The 27,194-nt window shown below is 33.4% G+C and overlaps 1 protein-coding gene across 4 annotated transcripts in view; it reads right to left on the bottom strand.

Moving 5' to 3' along the window:
- Window positions 1–27,194, bottom strand: part of WRN (Werner syndrome, RecQ helicase-like) — a 102,941-nt gene that overhangs the window by 62,935 nt on the left and 12,812 nt on the right. For 2 of the 4 annotated variants that reach the window (XM_012724736.1, XM_012724737.1), the window contains exons 2-12: window positions 21,480–21,586; window positions 20,766–20,878; window positions 16,065–16,210; window positions 15,421–15,569; window positions 14,610–14,759; window positions 13,413–13,482; window positions 9,662–9,776; window positions 7,830–8,262; window positions 5,299–5,379; window positions 2,172–2,343; window positions 383–458 (exon numbers count right to left, since the gene is read on the bottom strand). In XM_012724736.1, the coding sequence (XP_012580190.1) occupies window positions 383–458; window positions 2,172–2,343; window positions 5,299–5,379; window positions 7,830–8,262; window positions 9,662–9,776; window positions 13,413–13,482; window positions 14,610–14,759; window positions 15,421–15,569; window positions 16,065–16,210; window positions 20,766–20,878; window positions 21,480–21,560 (1,586 nt within the window). In that variant the 5' untranslated portion in view covers window positions 21,561–21,586. Of the gene's footprint in view, window positions 1–382; window positions 459–2,171; window positions 2,344–5,298; window positions 5,380–7,829; window positions 8,263–9,661; window positions 9,777–13,412; window positions 13,483–14,609; window positions 14,760–15,420; window positions 15,570–16,064; window positions 16,211–20,765; window positions 20,879–21,479; window positions 21,587–27,194 lie in introns of those variants that run through there. The other 2 variants (XM_012724738.1, XM_012724739.1) reach the window with 2 other exon arrangements.

Raw genomic sequence — 27,194 nt, 5'->3', positions numbered from 1 at the left:
TTTAAAAGTATAAATTGTAGCAAAACTTTTAAAAAGCACAAATAAGGATAAGAATGGAGCAAAAGATGTTAATGCATTTAAGCCAGATTCTAAAATAGCAAGGATGTGGTAAAATGGTACTTCAGGAACAAGTAAGTCAAATTAAAAATAAATAAATAAACCAGGTTCTACTCAGAACTCTCTATGCTAAAAGAAAACTATTTTTTATTATAAAAGCAATGCATAAAAATGACATATAAATACTACTGTAAAATAATTCTGTAGTCACAGGAATTACAGTGTAGCATGTAATATGACTTATTCAGTCACTCTTAAATGAATGGACTACTTTTATTTCTATAAGAAGAAAAATAATAAAAAAAAAAACTGCAATTATACTCACGGCTTAAAATTAGAATGGCCAAAGTAGGTCTTGAGGCAAGTAATTTGCTCTGCATTAGGACCCGGCAGTGAACGGTCTTAAAATAAAATGGATGTTCATGTTAAAATAGAAGTACACTAGCTAAGAGAGAAGAAAAAAATTGTGGCATTTGCTCCTTGCAAAAAATATAGTTATAGGTACAAAAGGCTACTGCTTTCTAGTCTTTTATTTAACCAAATTGATCTTCCAGGTACTAGTCAACATTTCAGATAAACACTTTGCTTACTACCTAGTACTAAGGTTTAGAACTTTACTATGGTTCACACTTTGCCAGCACTGTAAAAAAAGTGCTTGTGGAATTTTCTATAATTCCAAAAGTTAACATTTAGACTCAACCATTTCAAGCAATATATCTATCCAAATTTCATAAAATAACCAACTTTCAATGAAAGATAACCAGAAATTGTTAGTGTTACAAATAAAATCCAAAAATAAAGTCCTGACTTTAGTCATTACCCCACCAAATCTTTGACCAAAGTTCTAACTACATAGTACAATACAGCTATGTTAGTTTTATATCTATATATCTATCTATAACAGAAGTTTATTTTACATCATTTTTGTGCCTTTTTCCATCTCAGTTGTAATCCCCATGGGCTTCCCATCACCAAACCATCCATGTGTGCATTTCCCTTCCCCTCACTTTTTTGATCCCATTCCCCAATCCATCCCATAAAATGTCTCGGGTATATAACAGCTATGTTAGTTTTAACCAACTGATAACCATGATCCACTAGAGTGGAAAGGTTCATGTGTAGCCAAGAAAGAGCAAAACAAACAAAGAGAAAATTCATCTCTAAACAAATGAAATTATCATACTTCTCAGTTTTAACAATTCTAAACAGAAAACTAAATTGATTTGCAGATATCACATCTATGTTTAACAAAAGAAAATGAACACATTTTTCAGACACTCTCCATCCATTTTTAATTTTCCACATTATTAATCAATCTAGTTCTAGGGAGAGTTCTGCTTTATGAGAACTTACAGTTTACCATAGGAATACTATTACACAGCAATAATAGGTGGTTTGTTTAGTAACTTTTTTAATACATTCAATATACACAATGTAAAAATTAGTGCATTTCACTATCTCTGTACCACTTGTTTTAAATAATAAATTCCTTAAGAACAGATACTATGTATCTATCTATGTTGTTTACAAAATAGTGGTAGGTACAAAAGCTTACTGTTTTCTATACTTTTAAATGTAATGATTGTTTGATTGATGATCTTTTGACTTTGATAAACAAAATATAAAATTCAGAATGAAAGTTTTCTACCACCATATTCATCAAATTGTTACAGGGCAACCCAAAGTGAATTGGGATGCCTGTCTGTGGGTCCTTACCCACACACTTAAGATTGAACTGTACTGCAGATACACACAAAAAGATCAATAATGGGCTTATTCACAAGGGGAAAAAAAAAAAAAAAAACAACAGGGAAAAAGAGAAGAGAGAGAGAGATACAAGTTAACTAGAGCATCCTACCAGTTCCACTGACTTGGAACCCCAATGGCACACTAAACAGACACAGGTTTTGTGAACTCTACCCCCTAACAAAATGATACAAGATTACTATGACTTACCTTTATAAAGCCTAATTATGTCTCATAAAGACCAAAGCACTAAGACATTTAAAAGTTTTTAGGCCCTAACAATCTTATAACACAAAACCCTGACGTCAAAATAGACACCAAAATAAAGTCAGTAACAGCTGAGTCATTTTAAATAGGTTAGTACTCACCGTCATCATTTTCCTCTTCAATACCTTCATACTCAACTTCTTCATCTTCTTCCTCTTCAATAGCTTCATTCTTATCTTCATGTTGTTCAGAAGGAAGACCCAGATTTGTTTCCCTTTCTTTGCATTTTGAATGAATTGGATCTACTGTGTCACTATTTAAGTTTTCTAAAGACTGAAAGTTAAAAAGAAATTTTAAAGGCAAAACCACTGACAGTGTCATCTTTTTTCACTAAACACAAAAGGAGTATTATTACCAGAGCCTACAATTTTGTTCAAAGCTGGCAGATGTGGAAGCAATATCACAAAAGAACATGTGCGCTCCAGTTAAATGTGCTCAAGAATGGTTTCTAAGGCACAAGGCCAAAGATGGAATTTTTCCAGCATAAACAAGGCTCATTAATAGCATATAGTGAACAGCCCTGAGGAAAGTTATATAAATTTTGAGTTTAGACCAATAAGCATTTTTTTTTCTTTATCATACTTCAGTATTTTCAATTCCCAATTCATAAATGTGGATTTTAATGCTATTTTTATAATCAGTTGCTCAATTACCAGGTCAGTCACATTGTTTTTGAGTAAGTATAAGATTTAAACAATAAAAGTAGTTTTTGGAAATGTGAAAAAAAGATTCAAAAAATAGTAGGAAAGGGATATTACAAATGTGAAAAAAAGTTACTTGTTTTTATATTGGCTTGTTGGTATCAGATTTCCTCCCCTAAATAAAGATTATGTATTTTTTAAAAATTTTATTGAGAAGTGACACAAAGAATTCTTAAACCACAATTACACGATCTTTTCTTTTATTAAATCTCCTATTTAACAAATTTGACTCTAGAGGCTTTGGGTTTTGGTTTTTGTAGTATTATTTCAGGACCACAAAAGAAAAAAAAAATGTTTTTTATTCAATTTCATAAATATTTATAGAAAATCATTTTGAAAATGAAGCTCTGTCAAATAGGCATTCAGGTTGCTTCCCAAGATGTTCAATATGTATTTGTAAAAGTCCACACATATTCTACAGACATATTAGCTGATCAGCATGCCTCAGATAAATTACTTTATCAATTAACCATCAACACAGCTATAGTTTTCTAATATTTAAATGGCATATTTTTACCCAATTTTATTATCATATGATTAATTAATAAAGAAACCTTGATTAGCATTCATGGTCTATTATTACTCTTAATGTTTATTGAACACTTACAAAATGCTGGCTTCTATACTCAACTCTCCATAAGTAATACTCATTGATAACTGTAATTGTTAACTAAATAATAAAACAGTTAAGAAACTTGCCCCAAGTCACACAGTTAATAAAAGGAGAAACAGGGGCCCTCCCTGGTAGCACAGCACTAAGAAGCTAAAGCCACTTCAGCATGAGTTCAATCCCCACCCCAGAGGTGATCCACATGGCATGGCAGACCTCCCCTGCTGCTCCCCTCAGCAGTGTACTTCGTGTGTCTGCCTGTTCTGCTCCCCACTCTGTCTCTGGTGAAGCCTCTCACCGTCCCTGAACCTCTGACCTTACCCCAGTTCTGTATGCATACATAAATAAATCTTTAAAAAGAAACAGAAATTCAAATTTGTATCTAAATTTAGAATCCACATTGCTAATTACTACCCACTATTCTGCCTCAAAACTAAAGAAACAGAAACATAATCTCATTTTATTCATTTAAAGATTTATTTATTTATGCATACAAAAACTGGGGTTCCGGCCAGAGGTGCTGGGGGTGAGAGGATTCAGAGATACAGTAGAGAACAGAACAGGCAGATATACTGAAATACACTGGCATAGGGGAGCATCGAGGTCGGGGTGGGAAGGTCAAGAGAGGTCTGTCACACCATGTGGGTCACCTCACTGACCAGGGATCAAACTTGTGCTGCAGTTGCTGCAGACAGCTTCCTGGTGCTGCTGCACTTTAACCCACTGCGCCTCCAAGAGAGGGCCCCAATCTCATTTTATAATAAAAAGAATCATACTGATCTGAAGGCGAGTAATAAAAATTATACATAAAGTTAAAAATTATATATAATGTGTTTCACTTCAGTTTTCACTTAATTTAGCTAAACAGGCTATTCCTTGTTTTTTATAACCCTGGTAGACAACACCTTACAAAGAAACTGGTAGACTGAGTGAAAAAAACTGGTAGCTTGAGTGAAGGGGTAGAAAATACATAAATTACAAAATATTTCAACTATGATAATAAAATTGTGTAAAATTAAACCATTTAAACTTTAGAAAATTATATATATTTATTAATATATACACATATCATTGTTGGCAGAGCTCTTGTATGACCTTGACTGGCACCTGGACTTAGATACTGAAAGGCATGTGAAAGTGGCATGCACCTTGGGGGAATGCTCTCGAGCGGTGGGTCTGAGCTCCAAGAATGTGAGAAAATAGGTCATGCAAGCACAGCCACGTCTGAGAAAGATGGCAAAAGAGCTTATCAAGAGAAGTGTCCATGTGGGTGCTAGGGCTCGGCCATCTGGGGCTAGACACAGTGTTCCAAGAATAAGACCACCAGATAGTTTGTTAGAATAAGTCAAGAAGCTATTGTTACAGCTTGACAGTGTGGAGTATATAAAGAGCACTCTGCAGAATAAAGATTCACTGCATGCTGGACACAGCAGTCATCCCTCTGGTTTGTCCTTCACAGGCATGCCCCAGGTACCAGACCCACTAGAGGTTCACATATAATAAATAAAAAATATCCATAAAGTAAAACCAAATAATGACAAGTATTGAATGTATAAAAAACAGAACTTCCAGATAAAAGAGAAATTTTAGATGGATGGAAAACCTTCCAGATAAAAGAGAAATTTTAGATGGATGGAAAAACAATACTGATACTTCAGTATTGTAATGCTGAAAACTAACTACATTCCAGAAAAATATTAAAATTAAGTGACCTATGAGGGAACAGAGATTTTCTAGTATGCAAAATTAGTATACCATTTCTAAAACATTATTCATGATTCATATATAAATATGAATTAGAAAACAAAATAATTGATCCTAATCTCATTATGGTAGAACCAGTTTAGAATTAGGAAGTATTTACTTAAATTTTCTTTGTAAAGAATTTGAATTAATTTTCCATAGTTTTAAACATACCTTAAGCATCTCCATTTCCAAATCTTCATCACTTTCAATAACATAAGAAATATCTTCTTCACTATTTTTGGGAGATGATTGCTTTAAAACAAGTATTTCAAACATTAATTTCTAGTATAATCAACTCCATAGTCTTTTCTACAAGTCAAATTTTCTATATAGTAGATATCTAGACAACTTCCTCTTTTCTAACAGATAAAATTTAATTGCTATTTATATGTTTATATGTTAAGTAGCAAGGAAAAAGGAGAGAAGGGGTGCTAGGGAAGGAGAAATAGAAAAAACAGAATAAAGAACCAATAAAAAAGAAAGAAATATACTTGGAAAGACAGACAAGATAAAGACTTCAAATAAAGCTCTTAAGCTAAAATGAGAACACAAGGTCACAAGTTGGACTATGATTGAATACTGTCAAGCTGTGTTCCCAAACTTCTACATTTAAGAACCTCTTTACTATGCTGAAAATTCTGTACAAAGTCAGGAGATCGCAAAAAGCTACTATGGTTGTAATTTTATCTTCATATAAATCACTATGTTACAAAAGAGCATTTGCATATATTTGAAAAAACGGTGTCAGATATTTATTCTGCTATTGACAATACTGGGATATGAAAAACTTTACAGTATTTTGGCTATACTCAGGAAGTAAAAGTGCAACAGGATGAGAACCTGCACAAAAAATCCACAAAGGGAATCACAAAAAATCCACAAAGGGAATATATAGAAGGACCCAAAATAATGTCCATTTTTTAAATAGGCAGTGAGAAAATAAAGCACAGCTTTAATTAATCTACAAAAAAAAAAAGCTTTAAGAAAATAGTTTCAGAACAAATTTTATATGAGAAAAATTATTTTACTTTTTAAATGATATCCTCAAGGAATAAAGAGGAAAAAATTTTATTATTAGATAATAAAAAATGGCAGTGACTGAGGTAAGATATATCATTCAGATCATAAGCACCTGACCACAATTTTATAAAAGCTTATAAAAATGATTTTAAAGTATCGTTTTAAAGAAAATTAAAGGTTAATGCATACATTTAAAAAAAGATATTTTTCAAAAGGTGAATATTTTACAAATGGTGAGAATACATGGGGGAAATTTTAAAATAAAATTTATTTATACACTAATACAAGTGATTACTAAATAGTTACCAAAAGGCAGAGAATTTCTCAAATAGTGAGTAGACTTTGTCATTAAAAAATGAGTAGAAATAATGGCCCTCCCCGGTGGCGCAGCGGGTTAAAGCACAGACAGCACTGAGAATCTGAAGCCACTTCCGCATGAGTTCGATTCCCGCACCACATGGCGAGCCAGACCTCTCCTGGCCCGCCCGCTGCTTCCCTCAGCAGTGTACTTCGTAGATCTGCCTGTTCTGCTCCCCACTCTGTCTCTGGTGAAGCCTCTCGCCGCCCCTGAGTCTCTGGCCTGTACCCCAGTTCTGTATGCACAAATAAATAAATAAATCTTTAAAAAAAAAAAGAGTAGAAATAAATGAATTCCAAATTTAATTTTTTCAAAAATGTGTAACAGTTATTGCAAAAGAAAATGTTTAGGTTTTGAGAGATTCTGAGTATCATAGGTAATATTTTTAACTAAGGAAAACAAATGAGCTATATGACTTGTCTTTTCAGTACAGGACACTTCACTATTTCAAGAAAATCATGCTTACCTTAGCTAGGAGCAAAAAAGTCTCATAAATTAATCACATCTAGTATAATAATTATAAATCTAAACATAAAATTGAGAAATAATAAAAATGTTTAACAATAACCTATTCAGAAAGACATAGCTAACTGACTCTAGGCAAAAGAAGAATCAAACAAAAATATTATTAAAACCCTCTTATACTACCAAGAAAATCTGTATGAGAAAATAAAAATTCCCAAATTCAATTTTGGAAAAAGAAACACTTGTAGTTATATAATCCTCAAAAAAAAAAAAAAAAAGATAATTAGGCTAAACAAACAAGTTACAAGACATATATACTAACACTATAAATTTTTCCACTGTATAATGCTACTTTTAGCATTAGATCAAAAGCAGTTATCTATGGCTTTGTGACCAAATCCAGCCTTTTTTTAAGATTTATTTATTTACCCATACAAAACTGGGGTGCAGGCCAAAGGTACATGGACAGTGAGAGGACTCACTAGAGACAGAGAAGGGAACAGAAGAGACAAACCAACTAAGTATACTGCTGAGGGGAGCAGCAGGCAAGACAGTAGAGGTCTGCCATGCCATGTGTGTCACTTCCAAGGGGTGGGGATTGAACTTGCACTGAAGTAACTGAGGCTCGCTTACAGTAGTGTGTTAACCAGTTGCGCTACCAGGGAGGGCCCTACTTCTGCTTTTATAAATAAAGTTTTATTGAAATACAGCATGATTTATTTACAGCTGGGTTCACATTACAATGGCAACACTAAGTTTTTAAAACACAGGTTTGTGATTGGCAAAGCCTACCATATTTATTACCTGCCCACTTACAGAAAAAAAAAAACTACTAGTGAATAAAAATTGTTTTCTCTACCTCAGGAGACTTGCAAATAACATCACTCAGGTTTTTTTCCTGAGCCTGCTGTTCCAGAATTTGGAGTTCATATTCTGTAATGTCTAATGACATCAAACAAGTCCTTTTTGTATTCTCTATCAATTTATTATCTTCTAATCCATCTTCAAATTTATTTTCTTCTTGCTTCTCTTTATTTCCAAGTATATTTTCCACATCACATCCAATTAAATTATCAATTGTTGTATCCCATCTCTCCTCATCAATTTCAGTACAAATTTTATGTTTTCTAATTTGTTCTTGTGGTACTCCACCACCAGCAGTTGGATTTTCCAGTGGTGATAAGCTAAAATCACTGATGGGTTGCAGTTCAGTTTCTGTGTCAGTGGGGCTAAATATAATTGTCTTCAATGAAAACAGATTTTCTGAAATATCCTTCAATAGTATGGAAACCCTAAAAAATTGAAAATGTTAACAACATTAATTACATTAACTAGAAGGCCATGTTTTAATGCTTTTTAATAGCAGCCTTTTAAAATGTCCTTCATTTAAAGAACACAATGGATTAAAGTTGTTTTTCTAATGCTCACTATATACTTACAGCTAGCTGGTAACCTACCCTCCAGTATTGTTACTTAGGCACTTTCTGCATTAAACTGTAGCAAGTAGGTTTACTAACTGTTATAGTATTTGGTCCCAATCTAATTGTTTGTGTCAACTGTACTTTTTATGGCATTTAAATTAATTAAATGTAGGTCAAATCAATGATACATAAACACACACAAATTGAACAGATGGAAAGATGTAGTAAATTTCCTAAGGAAAAAAAAGTTCTGTCTGATTAACTATAATCAAAATAACTAAAAATTTGGAGGAGAAATCTTTAAACTCATAGGATTCATTGCTTCAAGTATATTATACAAGGTAGTACAAAATTGTTTCCCTTTGTAAAAACTCAAATTGCACTATTATTAGTTAGCTAGTTCTACTCTCTATACTTTTGCCCACTCCTTCATAGACTGTTGGTTATAATTCCAAGCTGCAGTCATGTGTATCCCATTCCTTTTCCACATTAGTTTTAGTTTTAAATGGATATCCAAACTTGTCAAACTGTATCTATAAACAAAAAGCAAACATGCTACAAATGTAACCCTGTACCCTCTGCTGGAAATGCAGTTGAGTTTTGAGTCAGCCCCTGACCAGGGATGGAATGGTGCTGCAGTGGGAATGGATAGCTCTGCAGTGCTGCGCTTTGACCCCTTGCACCACCAGGGAGGTCCTAATAGCTTCATATTTCTATAAAGTATTTTTAGTAAAAATTACATTGTAAATGTTCACTAGTCAAGTGCATTACTGCTATTAGGAATTTGACAATAGATGTCATTTAGCAGTTAAGACTAAGATAAGGTCTGCTTCCAAAGAGAATTAGCTACACAGTACCAATTGTCCAAGTATGAGGAGCTATCCAGTGCCCTACTCAAAATGATTGTTAAAATATGAATTCTTCTGATCAACTGATTAGGTAGAATTCTTAAGTAATACTCAGTTAATAGCCATAAAAATGAAATAACTAAGTATAAAATTTGCATTTAAAGATTTCAAGTAACTAAACTATAATTAAATGAAAGATGCCATAAAACATTGTACAAAACGGACAGAAAAGTCTTAAACTTTTAATACACAGTTTAACAAATGAAATGATATTTCCTTAATATATACATCAGTCTGTGTGTGTGTGTGTGTATATATATATTCAAGAAAATCATGTATGAGTCTACATGAATGAAAAGTAATTCTTCACATAAGAAAATGTAAGAACAAACAGAATTGCTAAAAAATAGATAGTATTTAACCTCTGTGGGTTTTCCAATTTTCTAAAAGTGTCAGGAAGATGCTTAGCCAGATCCATCATCTCTTCAGAGATTGAAGTCAACTGTTTCTTCACAACACTAGGCAGTATTTCCTCCTCTGAAAAAGAATCAATATTAACTTTCAGACCACAATGCAGAGGCATTCACCTAGCTGCCTCATTGAACAGTAACAAGACTCACATTTTCCTTTTTTTTCTTAAATAAATTCCAAGAAAAAGACTTACTTATCCTATCTCTGAATTATCTCAGTTACTTTATTTCCTTTTGAATTTTTGCTATTTCGAATAAATGTGTTATTAATCTAGGCAAAAGGAAAAGATAGAAATGACGATCTAAACCCTGGGCACTTTCGAAAATCAGAAATCAATATAACAATGTGTGAGCTGCTCCTTACAACTTTACCCTGACAGCCATCCCGCACTCCCTTATTAACAATCATCACCAAAATAATATGTAAGCTTTTCTAATCAGAGAACATCTTCTAAACACTCATTTCATTCTGTCCGGTATAACATTCTCCGTCAAAACTACAAAACCTGCCCTCTTCTTGCAAGCCCTTCCCCTTTTTAAATTTCTTACTCTTCATCACCACTTCTCTCATCCTTCAAAAAGCCTGGCTCCCCTGAAACATATATGACCATAGCCTTTGCTATACCTGACTTCTGTTGAAGTCTTGTGATCTCAAAATAATATCCTTTCATTCATTAAAGATTTACTTCCCTGATTCACTTTCACTAGACCTGTGTTAACTCCTAGTGATATCAATATCCACAGAGATACTCCATCCAAAAACATGAGGTTTTCAGTTCCTTAGGTTCTTCCATTTCCATCAATCTTTCCCTCTCTTGACCTATCATCTCAGGTCACCTACTTCCATAGTGATTCCCTACACCTTATAATTACCAATAAAGTAACAACTTCCAGACTTTACTTGTTAGCATTCTACCCTCTAAATACCAGCATGCAATCTTTCTTCCCAGCATGCTTTCCCCAATACAAGAATTACTGAACACTTTCAGAACCAAATCCATTGGTCTTATCACCTTTTCCTTACCCATTATCCTTCTCCTACTACCCATCATGTCTTACTTTCCTTTCTTACCAACATTATAATAATCATTCCTTTTTATGGACCCTCGGTTCTTTTTTCTCTTCTCATGTGGTACTTTACATGACAAAACCCAACTCTAATTAAATCTATATTTCAACCTATTTAATAACTATATCTAAGTAGTTGAACATAGTTGAAAATAAAACAAAGCTTTGACTCATTTCATTTGAATCATATGACACACATCTCAAATGAACCCTCAGTACTGATAATTATTCTCTACTTCCTATTTTTCCCCTCTCACAATGACTATTTCAAAACTCTTTCTTTTCAAGCCTCTAACAAAATCCACCTCTTATTTCCCCTAAGAGAATAGATATAAATAATATCTTCAGTTTCTATATCACCAATCTGCTAAATAGTCTGTATCATATTAATTCCATTTATAGAAAAACTCCTTGAAAGAGTTATTCATACATACTTAATCAATTTTCTACTCCCATTTTCTCCTAAACTGACTTCAACTAAGCTTTCATCCCCAGCAGTACAGCAAAGTAGCTTTTAGAAAGGTTACCAATGGTCTCCACACTGTCAAATTTATTACTTCTAGTTCCTCATCTCACTCTAACTCTCAGATATATTTAAAACAGTCAATAAGTTCCTCCTACTTAAAACATTTTTCACTTGGATTTGAAGACAATGCCTCTTAAAATGCATTCTTCATGATTGCTCCTTCTCAAGCCATTATCATCTGCACTCTTCCTGACTTCTTCCTGACCTCTAAATGTTGGCATGCCCTCGATGTCAATCTTTTGTTCTCTTCAGTTCTTCATTCTATTTATTCCCTACTTCACCTTATCCAGCTTCACTTTTTTAAGTACTGTCTGTACCTACTTCACTACTGTGCCCCTACTAGAGCTCAAACTACTCTATAAAGTAGACATGTCATCATCCACATTCCAAACATAGGGAAACAAGTAAACTCCAACTCATATGGCTGGGATTCTTCCACTGGCCTATAAAGCCCAGTCTTTCACTCTACTATACAGATCAATATCATGATCTATCAAGATATCTAAAACAGACCATAAGTCATTCTTTTGAGAAAAACAGCAGAGTTTTTCTACACTAGGGAAAATTTAGAAATTTAGACCAGAGGATTATTAAACAATCTTATACTTTCAAAGATTTATATCTAAATATCCAATATTTATCGTTGACATTCTGACTTGCTTTACTACACATAATTCCCTCAGTCTCCTTTCATTTTACTATAAATGTTAACACTTCACTTTTCTTGTTGCTGAATCATATTCCAAACTGTAGGCATAAATCATCTTGATCCAATCTTCTACTGACTGGGGATTTCAGTTGCCCATGCCCTGGCTATTATAAATAATGCCACAATAAGCCAAGTAGAGAATAGTTTTTTGAGTTGATAGCTTCATGTTCTTCAGTAGATACCTAAGAGTAGGATTGTTGAAACGTATGGTATTTCCATTTTTAGGTTTTATTCTTTAAAGATTTATTTATTTATGCATACAAGACTGGGTTACAGGCCAGAGGTGCAGCGGCATTAAAAGGATTCACCAGAGACAGAGTGAGGAGCAGAACAGGCAAATCAACAAAGTACACTGCTGAGGGGAGCAGTGGGTCAGGAGAGGTCTGCTGTGGCATGTGAGTCACCTCCAGGGTCAGGGATAGAACCTGCACTGAAGGGCTGTGGCTAGCTTGCAGTCCTGTATCCTAACCCACTGTGCTACTAGGGAGGGCCCATGTTTAGTTCTTTAAGGTTGCTTTCCATAATGGCCATACCAGTTTATATTTCCAACAACAATGTAACAGAGTTCCTTCCTTTTTCGCTACATCCTCTTTATCACTTATCACTAGGGGTCTTTCTAATAGGTATAAGATGGTATCTCACTGTGTAATCTCACAGGTATAAGATGGTATCTCACTGTGTTTTTAATCTGCATCTCTACTGAAAGTAAAGATGAACACTGGGCCTTTGGGATATCCTCTTTGATGAATTGCCTGTTAGATCTGTTGTCCATTTAATTAGGTTGCTTATTTTTCTACTGTTTAGTTGTATGAATTTTATATATATCTTGAATATTAACCCCTTGTTGGTATGTAACAGGTCATATTTTTTCCCACTCAGCAGGATCTCGCTAGTCTAGTTATACTTTCTTTCCCTGCATAAAATCTTTTTAATCTAAGGTAAGCCCAATTGTTTTCTTTTCCTTTTATTTATTATCTTGCCACAGGAACTGAGTCTCCAAAACATGTTTATCATTGATGTCATGGAATATATCACCAATGTTCTCTCCTACATTCGAAAGATTTATAGCAAGGGTATACAATTTCCAGACTAAGAATTAGCTGATTAGATCATTGATTATCAAAGTCAAACTCTCAGATTAATTAATAGCAAAGCTACAAAATAAAATAGTAAGTCCTGCTTTGCCACATTATCATGACTGAACCCCTAAGTTTAGGCCAGACAGATCTCACCTGAATGTTAATATTGCTCACATACTCAAGAAGTTAGAATAATAACAGATAATTCACTCATATGTAAATGTTTTGGGAGATAAATTTCAGTAAAGAAATTTGAATTAGATTAAATTCAATTCAAACTTAAATTTAAATAGAATTTTATCTTCTATTTTTATAACATACCTTTGTTTAAAGCAAACATTTGCACAGCATCACCTAAAACTTGTAATTTTCGATAAAGGATGAGGCCTGCCTACAAAAATACAAAATGAAAAGAAAATACTAATGATAACCAAAATAATGATTCCTAAGGTACCTCAAAAGTTGAATTTAACCAAAAATGTTACACCAGTATCTAAATGTCTTCATTTAATCACCACACCAACAGTGAGAAACAAGTTTCAGTTTTCAGATTTTGACATTCAATGTTATCCAAATCAAAAAATGTGTAAGTGGAATCTAACAATATAAATCAGGTGAGAGAAATTTTTTTTAGTTTCACATACTTATTTCTCTATCATTAAATTAGCTGAGAATGTTAGTAAGAACACTGTTCCTTTTAGATGCTTCTAATAGGAACAATTAAGTCACATTGATTTTACATAAATAAAAATGCAAAAGACACAGGGATCAACTGATATAAAAAATGTACAAATGATATAAAAACAAACTATTATATAAATAGTTAAAAAATGCTAAAGAATTTGTACTAGTTTTCAACAAATTTCATAATTTGAGTTTATTTACATCATTTTGTACATTTTTTGCCATCTCAATTGTAAATTTCATTAATTTTTAACAACAGAACATAAAGGAAAACCATTGCCCTATTTTGCAGCAAAATTGGATCTTTTTCTATTTATAAGTAAAGGGAGTTTCCATTCCTAAAAGTAGATTTAACAAATCCAGATTTCACTATGTATGAATATGTAAATATGAAAATATATCTGACTACCAACAGTGAAAAGCAAAATTTAGAGTTTTTCTAAATTTCTAACAGCCTTCAAATGTAAATATAAAAATAAGGCCAGTTCCAATATAGAAATTGCCTGGTAATTTTTATTCTGAAGTTGTTTATAAATCAAATACATCATCATTACAATTTGTACTTATACTATCTGAGTTTATTAGTTTTTCATGCTTTCAGATAACGCATAATCATAACACGCAAATTGCACTTCACTTTGATTTCATGACAATTTGTTCACTGGTACTTGCTAATGAATATTGAGAATTAACAGTTTCACTAGGTGTCTGCCTAAGAGTTTTTAATGCAAAGTTCATTTAAAATATTTAGTTAAGTTTGTGTACATAAGTTCTCTGTGATTTATTACAAGGTTTTAAAAATACATTACAATATTAAGATCTTGAAATACATACATAAGCATCAGTGGCTGCATACAGTTTCTGGTCCTCAGTGAGAGGAAAATTATTCCAATTGCTACAGCGGATAGACTTGTCTTTCAGAAGCTGTTTACCTAAGATGTGTTTAACCAAAGCATTGAGGCTCCACATCTCTGTACATTTCAGCTAGAAGTAATGAAAAATCAGCATAGTAAAAATTATTTCCTTTAATTTTCAGATACTCTTAAATGCTATAAAATGGCCATGACACGAATAAAATTGGAAATGTTATATCAAAAGGTAGTATTTAACATATTTCCTATCACTTAAAAAAAACACCTCATGTACAACTCATATTTTAAGAATCTAACTGTGGAATTTATTCAATACAGATATTAAAATCCGAGATTACAATGGGTACTTTTCATGAAAAAAAGCAAAGTAGGTTAGTAGATTTCCTACTTCCCAATCAAATATGAGAACTTAATGATAACATCAAAAAATATGGGAAATAATAGGTGGTAGAACTGACTGAACTTCCACTAAAAGCATCATACCCCAGAGTTACATATGCTTCCCCTTAAAATAAGTTATTTGGTATAAATGAATTAAAGAAATATTTAAATTTGAAATGTGAAATAGTACCGATATTGAAGAATAAGCTTAAAGAAGCTGTATGCTAAGGCAATGGATTAAAACTGAAGGGTTTTGTTATGAAGCCTCATTTTTATAAAAATATTACACAGTTTACATTAGTTCCTCAAAATTTTTCTAAAATTCAGACAGAGGGTACATTCTATGAAATAGAAAAATTGGTTTTCTTTATAAATTTTGATATTACATCTACCTTTTTATTGGCAACATCTGTCAGTTCCACAAAACTCTTCAACTTGATATCAAAGTCACGTAGAAGTTTCCACTGATCTCCTTCAATTCCTATACCTGCCTTTTTAATTGATTCATTCTCAAGCAACATCTTTAATCCCTGGGGAAAAACTATAACATTTTATTATTACCTCAAAGGATTTCAACAAATATGATGGATTTATTTTCTATTTCTTACAATTTTGTTGATATCTCAATTTTTATGTGTTAGGTTTAATTTCAGAAATACATTCACATTGAATTATTTCTTTGTACCTAAAGTACAAAGTCCTGATTGATAAATGACAAGACATTTATAAATTCTCTGTAATTTATTATAATTAGTAATAGAGTTCTACCTCTATTAATAATAACAATGTATACCTCCCCACTTCACCCACTAAACTCTACTTTGTCACTCTACTGCAGGAATAATAACAATGCCTGACAGAGATGTGAACATTAAATAAAACAAGGGATGTGAATGAATCAGGTAGAACATAAATACACAAAAAACATGGTATTAAAGAAGTGCCCACTAACTTGAGAACTTAATTTAAAAAGGATAACCTTAACATAATATAATTATTTACCACATAAAATGAAACAAAGAAAAGCAATACCAACCTGACATATAAGCAACATGAAACAAGTAGCATCTGCTTTCTGACACACACAACTGAATCAATGCAACTCTGCCCAGGTTTCCTTTATTGTATACTGGTGGCCATTCCATGTCAAATCCTACCACATCTCCATCAGACAGACTCATCCTGGAGTTGAAAAAGACGTACATTAGTTACATGAAAAATAAGTAGTACTTACATCAAAATTTATACTTCAATATAACTACAGACATCATTCAAAAAGTTAAAAAGAGAGGTCACAGACAGTAGAAGATATCTGTGATAGACATCACTGATAATGAACAACTATATAATATTAAAAATTCCTTGAAAAGTCAAGAAGGACAAATACTCCAGTAAAAAAAGATAGAAGAAAAAGTCCATACAGGGACTCTGGTGCACAAGTCTGGAGTGCTGCACTGCAAAGCTAATCCAAGCTGTGGCCACTTCAGTGCTAGTTTGATCCCCCACTCCAGAGGTGATCCATATAGCATGACAGACCTCTCCTATCCCACCCTCTGCTCCCCTCAGCAGTATATCTCTGTGGATCTTGCCTGTTCCACTCCCTACTCTGTCTCTGGTGAATCCTTTCACCACCCCTGCACCTCTAGCCTGTACCCCATTTCTGTATGCATAAATAAAATCTTTAAAAATAAATCCATTCACAATTCCCAAGAGGAAATACAAATAAATGGCCAATAAGCCCAAATAACACGTAAAGTCACAAAATCTCACTCGAAATCAGAGAAATGCAAATTAAATTTCATGCTTATCAGACTGGCAAAAGTTAAGTGCTGAGAAGGATATCAGTTGGGACCCTTGTATAGGGATAAATATATACACTATAGGAAAAAGCTTTGACAATGTCTAGTTGAAGATGTACAAACATGATAACCTAGCATTTTTTTCTCATGATCTATGAAGCTCTCATATGTGCATAAGGAGGCAGAAATGTGTAAGATATTTATTGCAACACTATTCCTCCTGTTAAAAAAAAAAAACAAAAAACTCCATTTTTTTCAACTAGAAGAAGCTCCTTTCTTTGAAGGAGGTCAAAAATCTAACATTTGACAAGGTAAAATCATTGCTAAGGCAAAAATTTTCAGCCTCGAGAAAAAGAACAGGAAACTATGACCCTTAACCAGGATAAAAATCATTTATAAATAACTGGAATAACAGTATTAACATGGACATCACAAAATGATAATATAAACAACCATTATAAGTATGATCAATAGGTTCAAAGATTTAAAATAAAACAGGAATTTGATGGCCACTAAGATGGAAAGTATTTCTTTAAAAGAACCAAATGGATCTTCTACAGACGAAAGATACAACATCTAAAATAAAAAATTCACATAAGTGAACTTGCATACATATCAAAAGAAACTTGATATTCAAACTGACAGCAGAGAAAGAAAACTAAAAATAAAAAAAGAAAAAGTTCAGTGACGAACGAAACAGAATAGTGATACAACTTACATATATGTAAATATCCCAGAAGGAGAAAAAGAACAGGATGAATTTTAAAAAACTAAGAAATTTTTCAAATTTGAGATAAACATTGTAGGTCCAGTGCTTGAAGTGTGGCCAGATTCTTTCTGGATGCCTGGGCAGGCCCAACAACATGTCTTTATGGAAGCAGCAAGAGACAGCAGCAGCAGTAGCAACATCCAAATGCCTGGTCATAGTACACAAGGGGCAGCAGCAATTGCTCCTGGACAGAAGGGTAGGGGACTGCCCCAGCTGGGACACCCTTGGGAGCTCTGTTAGTCTTTATATGATTTATAGACAAAGCCAGCGCAGAGCCAAATTTATGCCTAGGTTACATATGTTTTTGCACATACAAACATCAAAATTATGTTATTTACTGTTTCCTGCACATGTGGACTACATCTAAAGGTTATAGCTATTTACTAGGTCACCTGTGCTGGAAATCAAAGCAAAAAAATATCCTGAGAAAACTTTTTTCACTTGCCCTACAAACATGCAGATACAAAAAAGCCATCTGATCTGCCTGCACAAACCACACTTCACAAAATCACATCATAACCAAATTGTCGAAAACCTACTATAGCAAAATGGGCCTAAGAAGATCAGAGAGATGGAGTAGGTAGGAGGGCACTGTGTGTCATTCCTAAAATACATACAATTCGGCCCTCCCTCTGGCGCAGTGGGTTAAAGCACAGCACTAAGAAGCTAAAGCCACGTCAGCATGAGTTCAATCCCCGCCTGCCCTGGAGGTGACTCACATGGCACGGCAGACCTCTCCTGACCCGCCCGCTGCTCTCCCCAGCAGTGTGCTTCATCAATCTGCCTGTTCTGCTCCCTACTCTGTCTCTGGTGAATACTCCCACCATCCCTACACCTCTGGCCTATACCCCAGTTCTGTATGCACAAATAAATCTTTTTAAAAAAATACATACAATTCATCAAATATATATTCTTCAGTCTTTTATGTTTAGTGTCTTCAGAATTACAATATTTTAAAACTGCCAAAGATAGAATTACTATATAATTACAAATAGTAGATTTTATCTTTTCTGTGAGACATATTTAGTTCTATATATAATGACACCTAAAAGTAGACAGATAACTATAACCAGAGTGAGGTACAGATAAATACTATTTTTAGGTTATATCTATCACCAGGAAACCATTAATAAATAGCTTACCTTACCTAACTGAGGTGAAATAGCTTCTTTCACCTCAGTTTAAAAAAAAAAAGGATAAGTTCAAAAAAGATGTGAATGAATTTCTCACTACACCTGCTTATATTCAAGAGTCTTAGACTGAAGTACTGCAACATCCTAATATCACATGGCAACTTTTAAAAATACAAAATCAAATGAACTGGATATAAGACCTGAAACCACAAAATATATAGAAAAAAGTATAGGCAAAACACTACATGGCATACATAGTAATAACATCTTTAAAGACACATCACTGAAAGCAAAGAAAATGAAGGAAATGATAAACAGCTGCAACTAGATCAAATTAAACAGTTTCTATACAGCAAAAGAAACATTAGCCAAAACAAAGAGACACCCCACTGATTAGGAGAAAATTCTTGCACATAATACTAACATCAAGGATTTACAAAGATTTACAAAGAGTTAATGAAACTCAACAAAAACAAAGTAAATAGGGCCCTCCCTGGTGACACAGTGGGTTAACGCACAGCACTAAGAAGCTAAAGCCATTTTCACATGAGTTTGATCCCCATCTGCCCGGGAGGTGATCCACATGGCGTGGCAGACCTCTCATGGCCCACCCGCTGCTGCCCTCAGCAGTGTGCTTCATCAGTTGGCCTGTTCTGCTCCCCATTCTGTCTCTGGTGAATCCTCTCACTGCCCCTACACCCCAGTTCTGTATGCATGGACAAATAAATCTTAAAAAAAAAATTATCCAACTATTTAAAAAAAAAAGTAAAAAAATATTGGCAGTCAAAAAAGTGGCAGAAGAGCTAAAAAGATACTTTTCCAAAGAAGAAATGCAAATGGCCAACAGACATATTCAAAAAATGTTCACCATCACTTCTAATCAGGGAAATGCAAATCAAAACCACAATAAGAAACCACCTTACACAAGTGAGAATGGCACATATTAAAAAAACTAGCAACAACAAATGTTGGCGAGGATGAGGAGAAAAAGGAACTATCCTTTACTGCAAACTGGTCCAACCAGTGGAGAGCTGTGTGGAGGTTCCTCAAACTACTAAAAATGGAGTTCCATATGATCTAGCAATTCCACTCCTAGGAATCTACCCAAAGACATAAAAACATTAATTCAAAAAGACACCTACACCCCTACATTTATTGCAGCACAATTTACAAGAAGTAAGCTATGAAAGCAACCCAAATGTCCAAAAATACATGACTGGATCAAGATCATTTACACAATGGAATATTACTCAGAAATCAGAAAGGATAAATTCATGCCCTTCACAGCAACATGGATGGAGCTGGAAGGGATTATGCTTAAGTGAAACAAGCCAGAAGAAAAAGAAAAATATCAATGCTCTCACAGGAGTAAAGTAGAGAGAACAAAACAGGAATCAGGAAAAAAAAGAAAAGTACCTATAATAAAGAGACATTCTGTAAGAGAGGAGGAGAGAAAAAGTCAAGGACAGGGATGGGAAGAGCAGAAAGGACTATGGTGATCATACAAGGGTAAACTGTTGGTGGGAATTTCACCAGGGCACTATACATTGTACAAAAAAATGAAGGATGATATAATGAATATATTTAAAAAAATACATAATCATTTCTAATATTCCTCTTAAGGATATTTGCTACAATTATTGCTAACTAAACACAACAGAGTCGATTGCAGCATTTTTATTGACGTTTAAAAGTATATTTTAGGGAAATATGAAAATGAAAAATAATTTTGCTTTTTCCCTAAATTGGTAAAATATATAGTGTCCCAATACTAATAAATATTATATTATATATACATAAAGTCAAAAAATAGGTAAAATACAGAAAGGCTTATAAATGAACAAAATAGGTACATTACAAATTTAACACAGTGACTAAGTTTTAATTTAAAAATCAGAATTAACACTTAACTCTGTTGAACTCTGTTACTCTGTTAATAACAAACACCTCAATCATAAAACTAAACATACTTACAAATAATAGTCACCTTTGAAGAGTCCAAAGTCAAAGGTAATTGTGAAAATCAAATCTCTTACCTAATATCTTCAGCTAGTAAAGAACCATCATTAGCGTCATAACTGTACACTATGGATCCAGAGAATTCTAAGAAGGGAAGGTCTTCTTCTAAAACACTCTTCTTAATGGGTGCCTTGAGGTAAAAGAAATTCCAAAAAGCATAAAGCTCAGATTAAAAAATAAACATCTGACACAAAAAAACTTAACTGAAGCATTTAAATTACCTTTCTAAATTTTCTCAACTTATGCTTTCTAGACTAATGAAGTCATAAGACAATAATAAATATAAATGCATTTTCTAACAAGTATTTGCAAAATCTTATAATCATATTTTTCAAGAGCACTTATTTTAGTGAGAGTTTTTTCTGTAATTATATTAGTATTGAAGATGTAATACTATTGCCTTAAATTAATGCTTAAGATTGACAGGTGGATTTTATCGCTTAACGGCAAAATTCATCAAGGTAAATACTATCTAGTTATCTGAATTTGAACTGATTAATTATGGTCAGCCATCCAAACTATATAAATGAAAAAAGGCAGAGTAAGAATTCTCAGTTTGTATAACCAATTAATGTAATACTATTCACACATTCAGTGACTAGACTCTGTTTTCAATCATACCACAGCAACTCAAACTTAACTAATGACCTGAAGTTTACAAGTGAGGATTGGCTCATTTTACAGTCAAGTTTAAGTTTCCAACCTGAAAGAATAATTAATGAATTGCATACCTTTTTTTCTTCTATAGCTCCTCTCTCATCCTGCATATTCATCCACACAGGAAGTTTCCGAGCTGGTGGAGTTGTTGCCATTTTTTTTTATTCATCTATCAAACGTTCTAGATGTAGAATACAACAACATAGTTGCCTTATGAATAAATATAATACAATCTTTGAAAGAAAACTCAAAGATAATTCTGTCAATATGATTGAAGAACCAGACATCCATATTTAAAGTAAGTTATGGCACCTGGGCCCAAGCATAGCTCATAAGAGGTAGAATGACAAGAAAACCATACAGTATACTAAATTTCATAACTAAATGCTTATTTAGTATTTCTTCCTTTTAAAATATGTCTGATTTTAGCGCCTCAAAATCCTATTACTCCATGACTTTGAACCTCTCAAAAGTAATCTTTACCTCATTAATGATGGAAATTCTTGGGCATACACATTGCTATGAACTGTTGACATTTAAATAAACTGCAAGCTGTAGAACTGTTCACACTGATGTTTTGTTTACATTGAAGAAAGCACTCAATGTGTAAAAAGGATTGAAGAAATTTATTAAGAACTTAAGACTTCAGTTTAGTATGTTAAATATGGATCCATAACAGGGTATGGATCTATTCACAATTAACAATAGCTTTCCTGTATTTTTTAATTAGTCTTTTGATCTAGCAAGTGACCACGTTTTCCTAAGAAAAAAGTTCCATAGATGACAAAAAGTTTCATAGATTATTTTTTAAGTCTGCTACTTTCTTTGAGGGTTTTCCTCAACGTAAACAAAACTTCAAGAATGATTATAAAAAACACAAGGACTAAAATTAGGGATCCATACCCTAATACATACCCATACTTAACATACTAAACTGAAGTAGCCTTAAGTTCTTAATAAATTTCTTCAGTCCTTTTTATACAAAGATGGCACCAAAGGTAAAGAAGGAAGAAGCCACTCCCAAAGCCAAAACCAGAGCTCTGAAAGTCAAGAAAGCAGCACTGAAAGGCATCCACAGCCACAAGAAAAAATCTAAGCTTCAGCCACCTTTTGGACACCCATAACACTATGACTCCGAAGGCAACCCAAATATCCTCGGAACACCCCCAAGAGAAACAAGTTTAACCACTGTGCCATTATCAAGTTCCCTCTGACCACTGAGTCAGTTGCAAGGAATACAGAAAACAATGCATTTGTGTTCATGGTTAAAGTCAAGGCCAACAAGCACCAGATCAAACAGGCTGTGCTCTGTAATAATGATGTGGTCATGGTCAACACCCTGGTCAGACCTGATGAATAAAAGAAGACTATGTGCAACTGGCTCCTAACCATAATGCTTTGGATATTACCATCAAAACTGGGATCATCAGGGCCCTCCCTGGTGGCGCAGCGGGTTAAAGCACAGCACTGAGATTCTAAACCCGCTTCCTCTTGTGTTCGCCTGCCGCCTGCCCCGGAGGAGACCACATGGCGAGCCAGACCTCTCCTGACCCGCCCGCTGCTCCCCTCAGCAGTGTACTTCGTCAATCTGCCTGTTCTGCTCCCCACTCTGTCTCTGGTGAAGCCTCTCACCGTCCCTGAGCCTCTGGCCTGTACCCCAGTTCTGTATGAATAAATAAATAAATCTTTAAAAAAAAAAAAAAACTGGGATCATCAGAACTGAATCCCAAGGGGCTAATTCTAAATAGTTTCTTCACCACTGACAAAAATTTCTTCAATCCCTACCTCAAATTTCTTCTAAAAGGGCAGCCATTTTAAATACATATCTGAAGATTCTTAGGATAAAACATGATGTTAACATGAAAAAAAAATCAAAGCAACTATGACTTGGAGAGATTCTGCTATATTTAGCAATATAAACTCTGAACAGATTAAAAAATACCTGGCAAGTATTTTTTAATAGCCCATTTTCCCATTTTCTACAAAGACAGAGAATAAAGATAATTTATGGAAGAAAAATTAAAATATTAGCAAACAAATTTTCCATGATAACAAACTTTACAACTCTTATGGAGTTAGAAGGAAAGAGTTAATTGTAAGTTAGTAATTCACTCTCCCTTCTAGGAAGGAGAAAGAAAAGTTCAAGCCCGGTTACTAGTAAACATTCAAAAACCTCAAATCAGAGGTTTGGGACAGCCTTGTAAACTTACCAGTACTCTAATTAGCAAAATATTACCAGAGTATCAATCTAGAAAATGTTGTTAGCAAGATATAGTTCAACTATCTAAATTGCTTAATATATATAAGCTCAGAAGTATGACTTCATTAGATTATCAATTTATGGGTAGAAAATGGGGATTCCCAAAAGTAGCTGTTTAATTAAAAGAAATCAAAAGAGGTGTTTCAAAGAACTTCCTTTATGGCAATATTTTTTTCAACACACTGATCAAAACTATTTTGTTAAACCAAAATTATAACATATCCTAAAGAAAAGGACATTTTTGGAATCTGTATCTGATAGTTTGGTGTTCCCTCCAAAAAACAGAATATCCATCTGCACTTAGTGCATGTCTGTATTCTTTAAATCTTGAGGAAAGGTCTATTACTCCCCAAATCAAAACTGACATGTCAAGTCTTAAGGTTTCCACCTGCATTACATGTAATAAAATACGTAAAATATTTTAACTATGTTTAATTAACTATAGTTTCCTCCTCCTGTCATTTTCCTACATCCTGAACCTCTGTTCTAACTCAAGTATCTGGAGAACTTTCAACTATTTTCTTTCAGTAGTCCATATAAATAATAAACTCAGATCCCCTGCCTATATGACAATTATTTTTCAACAGGTAAGAGAATGGGCTGTTGGCTGGGCCTAAGCCTCTACATAGTTGTAAAAAATGTAGTCTTATTGTGTTATACCTTATTCTTTTTTTTAAGGAAGTAACACTGGCTTATAATAGTTTATAAATTTCAGGTATATAGTATTATAATTCAAGATCTATATATACTATAATATCATGTCCATCAAAAGTTTAATTTCCATCCACCAGCATTAAATCATCCACTTTGTGATAATTATGGCATCTATAGTAAACTAAAGTACCCCTATTACTATTCAGCTATTAACTATCATATCTACTTTTTTTCCCCTTGTACAGCATTAATTCACATGATAGTGAATGTCTTCTTGCCTGAATTTCTTTTTGCCTGAATTATCTATTCACTTATGAATTGTATCTTACTTTTTAATTCCTGACTACCAACATTTTTAATTTTGTTCTATATTTAAGATAGTTCTATTTGATTCCTAAGATGTTAATTTCATTCTCAACAGTGACATTTTTCTTTGCTTTATCTACTGAACTCTTTTTATTAAGATTGTTAGTTCTAGAAAGTTTCTTTGTACTGGAGTTTTCTCCCTAAATGTACTTACTATTTCTCTTGTAAAAGTTATCTATTTCAAAGATCTGGTTCGATAGTTTTATAATCTATTTCAAAAATCTGTTTCAATAGAAATTTCTTACTCTGAATGTGTTGTTGATCTACCTTCCACTGATGCTGGATTCCTGAGGTACAGTGCTTATTTTATTTTGTCAGTATAACACTAATATCAGCAATCATCAGTTTTTAGGGTCCCTCAGGAAACTGCAAATATGGAACCAAGAGACTGTAAATCTACTGAAGTATGAGGTAGCAAATTATCTATTCAGTGACTGCCAAAATTACAACCCCAACAGCATTCTGAGCCCTCTGAAAATGTTCTAAGGCATAAAAGATCAAGTAGGTTTCCCGAAAACAGTAAGTTACTTAGCTCATTCAACACATACAATTTTTAGTAATATTTGTTTTACCACAGTAATATTGTTGAGCATTTTATTTAGGAAATTATGTTTTCATTCCTTTCTTACCCTCCAGTGTTTCCTTTTCTACCATTTTGGGTTCTTTTTACTAATACAATTTCCTGCTGAATGCACTGATAATAATTACACATACTTCCCCCCACACACACACACTCCTAAATACACATACTTTTAAGGACCTTTTTTGTTTAGAAATCATTTTTTTTTTTCCTTCAGGGCAACTAATCAGCTTTATATCTGTTGAACTGCCTCCAATAATGACTGTTCATTTATGAATGTCTACACAGGAGTCAGGAACATTTTCAACATCACAGCAAATTTAGAAAATATGCTAGTAAAGTCAGTGTATACCTGAAACATAGCTTAACATTATGTTCAAATATTCGATACAATAAAATTTTATACTGATTTATGACATAATAGAAATGGCATCTCGAATGAGAATGTGAAAATTTTTTTGTTTTATCATTAGAAAATGATAGTTGTCAAACTTTTTAACTAAGAAACTTGAGATTGCTCGAATTGCCTGGTTGAACTTTAACTTCTGTGCATATAAGTCTTATGTTTAAAATGGTACACATAACTCTTGATAACACTTTTAAACATTTTCTTTGTATTCTACATTGCAATCATCATAAAAAAAAATCCCTGTTCTGCAAGTTTGTAGCAAACAGCTAAAAGAGGACGATTAGCCCCAAATAATAGTAAAAATTCCGTTTTCACTATTAGTCAGCATTACAACAATTCAACCTCTTTAAATTACTTTCAAGAGTGGTAAAATTCTCTAAATCTTCTCCTTTTCTGCTACTGAAAAATTTTACCTCCTTCAGATGATGCAAATAAGCTTTATACACAAATGAAATTTTTTATATCAAGTATTTGAACATAATGTTAAGCTATGTCTCAGGTATACACTGACTTTACTAGCACTGTTAATTTTTCTTTGGGATTCAATTAACACTAATTAAATCACTTCTTAGAAGTGACCCTCCTAAAGTTTAATTTTTACACTAAACCCATTAACTAAATTAGTACAGGTTAATATATTTTTTGATAATCACTGAATTTTTTATTCCTAATTTATAGTAGTTTATGTCTAGGTAACTTTGGGTTTACATTTATGTACACATGTTTTACTCATTTCCCCACCAAACCTCCCATGCCAATCCTTTTCCCTTATTCCTCCTCCTCTACCCCATCAGTGCACCTTTGATTAATTCAGTGTTCAAAATGTCAGTTAAGGATAGCATGTTTTGAAGTCCGTAAGAATACTGCAACAAATCTTCAAAGTAAGAATCATTATATAGAGTGATTTGGAAATTTTCTTCTTAACTTATAAATCTTCTTTGGACTATAAACACACTTAAGTAATAAAATAATTTTCTTCACATAAAGCTGAAAAGAGTACTATACTAGTCTGGATTTCATTAGGTTCACCATTTTATGACATCACTAAATATGGAGTTCAGAACTACAGATAAACTTTAATATACAAAAGATTTCCTGTGTATAAGACAAACTACTTGGAATGCCAGTTGGTTTATATTGAAATTAATGAAAAGCCTTTATTCCTTCCCATTTAATCATTCCCAAACTTCCAGTTATATTTTATATGTTCTAAAATATTCATTTCTCACTTGAATATTTCATCCCCAGTTGGGTTGAGAACTTATTACTAAGCAAATGGAGCCCTTCCCACCATTTTCTTCAAGAATTCTATATAGTTTTTACTGTTTGTAGGTTCCTCAAACTGCTAAACATGGAGCTCCCCTACGACCCAGCAATCCCAATCCTAGGTATCTACCCAAAAGACACAAAAACACTGATTGAAAAAGATAATTGTACCCCCATGTTTATTGCTGCTTTATTTACAATTGGAAAAACATGGAAGCAGCCCAAATGCCCAAAAGTAGATGACTGGATTAGAA

Source organism: Condylura cristata, unplaced genomic scaffold (genome assembly GCF_000260355.1).
Source record: "Condylura cristata isolate star-nosed mole 26May11 unplaced genomic scaffold, ConCri1.0 scaffold00014, whole genome shotgun sequence".
Lineage (NCBI taxonomy): Eukaryota > Metazoa > Chordata > Mammalia > Eulipotyphla > Talpidae > Condylura > Condylura cristata.
This window is presented reverse-complemented; position numbering and strand designations above follow the sequence as displayed.